Consider the following 7,698-nt stretch of genomic DNA (forward strand, 5'->3'; position numbering starts at 1 on the left):
ATTACAAAAAGTTGTATCGAGAAACAATAAACTAGTTTCAATCAAGAAAGGACTTATATCCCTGAAGTTTCTTGGAAAGAATTTCTACGAGAAATTAACAAACAAGCAGATACGTAACAATATACATAAGCTAGTCCAATATGTGCATAACTTGGTTATGCATTAAATGATAACTGAAGTTGGATATTTTCTGTTTCATGCATTCATTCAAACAGAAAGAAATATACATTTTTTTTTGATGAAGTTTTTAATGTTGATTTCACAAATATAAATCAAAATTTGGAAAACTGAAAATAAATATTTTTAATATCTTTTTTTATTTTGCTAGTTTATGTCAGTTATTGTGAGGTTAGATCAAGTTAGACTAATTAGTAAATAATTACATGTTTATTTAAATCAAAAACTTAATTTAATTTAAAAAATTCTTTAAAAAATCAAAATATTTTCCCATTCTTTCCCCTTTAAAAATCAATTCTCAAAATTTAAATTTATATTTCTGAAATGTGCAGCAAGTTGAAAGTACTTCGAATGTGGTTAAGTGACACTGTGGAACCAATCGTAATATGATTGACTCATATCTCTGCAAGTTCGTTTGGCATCGTAGACATGAAAATAATAATCTCTTCAAGCAAATATTTAAGAATATTTCTGAATTTTCACATTGACACCAGATATCTTGTATTGTCTTGATGTCTTGCAATTCTTTTAAATACATAGGTATATATGTAATGCTAAACGTACTATCCAAATTTTAATTTACATTTCTGAAATCAGCATTAAAAACTAAATTCAAAAATATATATTTATTTCTATTTGAATGCAGTTCATGAAACAAAAAAGATCCTTAAATGTTTTTCTATTTTTCTAAACTCACTGACTTATAGATACAATTTACTTACAATGAGGCTAAAATGCTAACATATGTTATCTTGAAAGAGTTACTTTTTCACCACTGACATTAAACACTAGACCTTTTTGAAAAGTGGTGAGACTGTATCAACCAATTTGAATTATCATAAATAAATTTTCATGAAACAGTTGAATATTGGTATATACATATAGATTTGCTTTATGTTGAAGAACTATCTTTGCTGCTCATATTTAAATAGATAACTTATCAAGCCCTTACTCTAAGATAACATTTATTCTTGCTTACAATGGTTTTTCTTTTCTAATAAACCATCTAAACATTTTCTTAACAGAGAATAAACTGCTATATGAACAGGAACAGAAATACTGCACAAATTCTGTCAATAAACTTTCTTGATTACAATAGTACTAATAATAGACTGCAGTTATCAATTAAAAAATATAAACGTGTTTAAAATCGTCAGCTTTATTTCATTTAACAGAAAACTATATACAAAGCAGTGGGATTCATAAATTCAATACATTTTTCACTATATTCTTAATATTCAAAATATCTTATAAACTCAAGGCAGTTAGAAAGCTGAAAAATCAATAACAGTTTTATGGGTGCATGTTTTAAAATAAGAACAAGAGTGTTTAGAAAGATAAAAACAAGTAATAACTCCTTCACACTTCAAAACTTCATATAAAATTGGGTACTAAATTTCAAGTTTGGTTTGTGATTTCCTATTTTTTATTAAATACATTTTTTATTACCAAGCAACAACTAGCAGGCATAATATTAAAACCAAACCCCTAAGATTTAAGAAGTGTTTCAAAATAGTTAAGTAATCTACAAAAAAGGGCGTTGTGCAGCACCAGGTCAGAAATTGGATTATGTCCAGCTAATTTGTGGCTGACTTAACACTAAGTCAACCTAAAGGTACATATTGTACAGTTTTAATACTCAAAAAGAAACACACATATCAAATTGTAGTCTGAGCAGAAAGCAATCATTTCAAAGCCTGACCACTGAGGCATTTTTAAATGGGATTGGCAATATTTATTATCCATAACCATACTGTTGTGTGCATAGATCAACAAAACAGTAAGGATTACAAGTTTTTTTTGTTGCTGTAATACAAGTTACTTTGCAAGTTTTTCAAATGGCAAAAAATTTCCTCAAAAACTAAAAGGAGAAACCAATTGTGTAAAACCAAAAGCCTTTTAATTAAACTTAAAAGCAAAACCTATTCTGTTCTTTTCTACTTGTATATATTTCATGATAAACAAAACATGCAGTTATATCTTTTATCCACAGTCAAAACACATTTTTCTTTTAGCTTAGGCTCTTTTTGACTTATATTCGAATCCAGATTTTTTAATACATGCATATTTCTTTCTTTTAACTGACAAAATAGAACAATCCTGAGGAATTTTAACACTGGGGCTGCATGCTTTTAGTGAGGCCAGGCATTGCAATGTTGCCTACACTCAAACTTCAACTAGTTCTAAGGTTTCTATTTTGAAATACTTTTAATTTGACTGCGAAATGGTGAGACACTGCACTACGCCCTCTTCCGCTATGAAGTCTGAGCTACATGCAAAAGCACTAAGGGCCAATACCAGAATCAGGTCATCAGCAGGGTCACGCGGACGCTTCTTGCTGATCAAGGTCTCGACCACATGTGGCTAATTAGTATGCAGAGCAGATGATGTTGATTGGAAGGTGCCAGGGGTGGGTAGTAGGTGACAGCACATGACACAGCAAGCAGCAAGGCGATGAAAGAAACCAAAACAAAACAGCAACAATTACAAATCAGCTCACCAAGTCCAACATGCAGTAAGGAGCTATTTACCTAATATACAACTGTCAAAATCAGATTATAAAACATTAAAGAAAACAACTCCTACCTTCTTGCCAACCAATAGCACTAAATTCTAAATCAGTTAGATTACTATGCAGTTATGTTTTTATTTGTGAAATTCATACAAATTATAAGTATTATTACAAGATCTATAGCTTTTAATGAGTGTTCATAATATTGAACCTCTTTATAGTCAATAGAAAAACTAACATCATTATCAAGGACCATAGAGGATAAAACAGTTAATATCACTACCCATAAAAATGAAACATTTCAACACATGCAAATTATAAGACAAACCCCAAAACAGTTATATGGAACCACAATCAGTCTTTCATACTGCCTCTCATTGATATTTTTATGTCACTTAACATTTTTGGAATTACAAAACTATTCTGAGAAAACAGTTCATAGTTTACTCAACTTCCATGTAACAAACGTTTAGAAATTTTAGAACTAATATTTTTTGATAAATTCAGATAAAAATGTTTAAACAACTTCAAGAAACCTGTGAAAAGTTATTACATCTACACCAAACTAGCGAACAGAAGGCTTTATGTGAAATTAGCATCATCAGTTTAAATCTACAATGAGTAAAATAGTTAAAGTTGTCTTTCTTCACCTGTAAAGCTTTTTGTGTGTTTTGTAAAAACAGAATACACCAGAATCAACATTAGTTTTAATCTATGTACACAAAGATTAGAAATGAAAATAGTTTTAGGTGTAGTACACATATAAACTCTTTTTTTTTTACAAAGTCAGCATTTTCAATGCTTTATTTTTTTATTTTTTTTAATCAAAATATTTGCATATATAAAATCTGTAATTACAAATATGAAAAACAGTGAAATAGTGCTGGTATATCAAGAGCTTCAATAATTATGAACATTCTATTCATGTTATAATACATTTTAATAGTTTCTGTGTTTTAGCACTAGACGTATTGTGGAACTGACATATGGTATACAAAGATATATACAAAATTCAGTATAAATATTGATCAAATATAACTGTGAGTGAATTTTGTTTCCAATGCAGAATTATGCCTAATACTAACATGGATAAAATTCATAACAAATTTATGTATATTCTTATATACACATTGTACATTCATTATGTTTAGATAACACAGAATCAAACTGTTGAATTAAGTATTGAAGACATTAAATCAATCCAGTGAATCTCTCTCTCTTATATTAGTTGTATACTACATCAGAAAATCAGATTTCAATGGAACATTATAACAACCTACCAATCAGTTTCATATTAAATTTAAGCTGCCTAGAAGAAAATCCTTTATTTTCTAGTTGTTGAAAAAATAATAAACAAACAGAGAAAAACATAAGATTTCAAATTCATATGACACATTATTAAATAAATTTCTAATCATAATTTAGTTTCTTTATCACTGAGAGGACAGCTCAGTGCAGCAGACAAAACCAGCTATAAGTCAAAAGTTTTTCCTGTTTATGTAAAGTTTGAATAAACAAACAAATTTTCAGTTCTCCTTGAAGAAATGTATAAACCAATAACTAAATATTTCATTTATTCTGTTAAAATATTAAACCTTTTTCATAACAAACAAATAAAAACTTACATTCTATTAAAGCTTTACTTTTTATTACCATACACAAAAAGCAGAAATAATCTTCTCTTTTATATATTTTAACTTTATTATTGTAAAGGAAAAAAAAGTTGTTACTTGCTATGAGTTGTATGAAAATCAAAATTGGTATTATTATTAATTATTTATTTGTTTTGCAAAGTAATAAATGAAGTTGAACATAAACAAAATCATTTAGTTTTGTTTGCATATATTAGGGAAACATAATCAGTGTTAATTCAGTAAACTTATTTTGTATTTTGCAATATCCGAAATTGTAATTACAAAATATTATTATAGAAACCCGGCTAAAATTAAAATTTATTTTTGTATTTTATGCATGTTTTAAGCCCTCTGTTTTCAGATAATTACTAAATACAATCATTTTTACTCTAACTTGTTTTTCAACTAATTACTTATGTGACAAACAAGTAATTCACTTTTCCTAATGGGGTACTTTTGAAAAATATGTTTATATAAGTAAAAACTATAGTTCATTTATAGTTTCATATGAGCAGAAATGAACACATGAATAATTAGCTGAACTGGACTCATTCTATTCTCTTATTAGGAGGCAAAAAAAGTGATTATTTCTGAGCAAGCAAACAGGATGCACACACTTTTACAAAGCAGCTAATTTTAAAGTCAGACCTGGAGCCAGGCAGGAAAAGCCTGTGAAATATTTATTGTCCTACCATAGCAGCGATGTTAGCACGACTTTGGGCAGCCTTTAGCTGAGCCTGTAAGTGAGGTGGGGGGTGAAAGTAGCGGCATGGGTCTCGCGTACACCGTCCCTTAATGAAATCCATACAGACAGTCACCATGCCTTCTGTACTGTCCGTCGTCACATGCTCAGGAGGGTGGGCGAAGCGGCATTCAGTTTCCACTCGTTTACAATTCCCACGCTGGAACTCTCGACACACCTGCAAGGAGAGGGGGAAGGAAAATGGATAGGGAAGCAGGAAAAAAAATATAGTGACAAACACAATTAGCTAGCAGAGACATGGATAGGGGAGCTAGTGCAATCTCTTACCCTGTTTTCACTCACTGTATTACACACACACACACACAGTTGTGAATAAGGGTAACATGATATGTCTTCAATTAGATCATGCATTTTTAAATACAGGCTTGGACAACAGAAAGTTTAGAATAGAAAACACTAACACAATGTATGCAAAAAAACTTAACAACATTAACAGCAAAATGAGAGTGCCCCTAGCACAATATGATGATTCAGTTCTTAGAGCACCAGCTGGACTACTTGTTGCTAAAAATAAATTTCACAATTTGTACAAATAATACTATCATTACAACAAAATACAGTAATCTTTAGCCTAAAAGCAGAACTAAAACCATAAATTTTACCAAACACAACAACAGTTTACTTATGGATCTTGAGGTTCAATATTTTATTATACAATGAAAGCTTCTATTGTAATTGTTTATTTACAGATACAGGAATAGGAGTAAAAGAAATCGCCTAACATCATAGTACTATATCATATCAAACGTATTTATTCAAAGAATTATTCTTTGGTTTCATATCAGATGTTTTCATCCAATATTCTCTGATATTTCAGACTTTTTAATACATTCTTAATAAAAGGAGAATCCAATCAGTTTGTCAAACAAGAAATTGCCTTGATTTAATCTATTTACAAATTTCTGAGTAACCTCTTTTTTCCTTTCTCGAGTACAAATAATTATGTGATATTTTATACTGAATTCAGTTCACTTGGTGACTAAAGTTAAACATTTTCAAAAATTATACTAAATAATATAATTACAAAAATTTCACTCTGCTGATACTGTCACTGATACTTTTTGAAATCTCCATTAGTAAAAAATCTAGTTTTACAACTAAGTCCTCCATTCTTTAACATAATAATCCAATTTTTGTTATGCTGTATTCTCTAATCTTATAAATCAACTGTAGTAGGTAATAGTTTAATCTTGTCCTTCCTGCATTATTAATAAATACTGTTGTATATTTATTAACCCCTGAACTCTTCATTAATATTAAACTATGCTAAATATCTGATAACACAACATTCTTCATTTTAAATTAACTACTTTATATAACTGATGATAAATTTTTCTTCTACTAATAAACTATGTTATACAACTAGAAAATCTGTTTTCAATAATTTGCATAATAATTAATGAAACTATACATCATTAATTATTATTATATATTTGACATATCTGATAAAACTTTGGATATACATTTATCAATTTTGGTAATAAAACTCAATATTCTCTATCCTTAATGCATTTTCTTACACTAGTCATGAGAATTCATTTCAATAAACTTACTTAAATAATTGATCACACTGAATTTAATTAAACTGTATTACCCCATATTAATCTAATCTATATTATTAATCTTAAAACAACAATTATCCCACTTTAGTGGTTAAAAAGTTCCTTATTAGCAAGCACAAGGGGGCTAGTTCTTTAGCTCCATTGGTAGAGCACTCACCTGGTGTGCTAGAGGTCTCAGGTTCAAATTAAATGCAAGGTATAATAACCTTCTGTACTCAGAATTTTGCAACATAAGTGAAATCATGAAAAAATAAAGTACCATGCCATTGCATTTTGTAGCCTGAATGTTTTTTTTTATTTCTAATTGAAGTAAGTCTATTCTTAATGAAGTTTTTACACAGTTGGTGAAACCACATTTTTTAATATCATATATATATTTTTACATAACAGGTGAAGCTATATAATCTCTATGATGAATACATTTTGTTGCATAGTTGTTAAATATGTGTTGTATAAACAACAGATAAAAACTATTCTTTCTTATAAAAACAGATTTTCTGTACACTGTTAGCAATGAACTATGAAGCAGTATATGAAACTTAATCTCCATGAGTAGCACACATTGTTACTTAATTCATAAAACCTTCCATTTTCTATTCACTAAATAAGCTTTGAGTTCTCTCTTCACAATGACTTTTTCATATTTAATAATTATTAACTTTAAAAAATATATAATCAATCATGCAATGAAGTTTAAGTTTTCTATGTTTGTTTAATTTTCTAATTTGTGATTCTGCTGCATACCTTTGTGAAATAAAGTTTCTTTTTATGTTCTTGGTAAGATCAAATTTATGGCTTTTCTTACAACATACTTTGTAACAGAATTGAACAACTCAAGTTTTTTCATCTCAAAAATAAAGGTATTGTTACTTTTATAATACTGAAATTAGCTTCCATTAGTTAATTTCCAGGCTTTGAACTTAACTTTGAAAGGCACTAGCATATGATTGCTATTTACCCCCCCCCCACCCCCTACTAATAATATCGAGTACTTACTACAACACTAACTTAATTATTCTTTCTTTACTTTAAATTTAAGTTACGTAACTA

At 28.9% G+C, this 7,698-nt stretch overlaps 1 protein-coding gene across 2 annotated transcripts in view; it reads right to left on the minus strand.

Moving 5' to 3' along the window:
* The window catches only part of LOC106471957 (muscleblind-like protein 3), a 65,978-nt gene that overhangs the window by 8,383 nt on the left and 49,897 nt on the right, over nucleotides 1-7,698 (minus strand). Inside the window, exons 5-6 of one of the 2 annotated variants that reach the window (XM_013932581.2) lie at nucleotides 5,016-5,243; nucleotides 2,476-2,541 (exon numbers count right to left, since the gene is read on the minus strand). In XM_013932581.2, coding sequence (XP_013788035.1) covers nucleotides 2,476-2,541; nucleotides 5,016-5,243 — 294 coding nt within the window. The remainder of the gene's footprint in view (nucleotides 1-2,475; nucleotides 2,542-5,015; nucleotides 5,244-7,698) is intronic. The other variant, XM_013932582.2, reaches the window with a different exon arrangement.

Source organism: Limulus polyphemus, unplaced genomic scaffold (assembly GCF_000517525.1).
Source record: "Limulus polyphemus unplaced genomic scaffold, Limulus_polyphemus-2.1.2 Scaffold4988, whole genome shotgun sequence".
Taxonomy (NCBI): domain Eukaryota; kingdom Metazoa; phylum Arthropoda; class Merostomata; order Xiphosura; family Limulidae; genus Limulus; species Limulus polyphemus.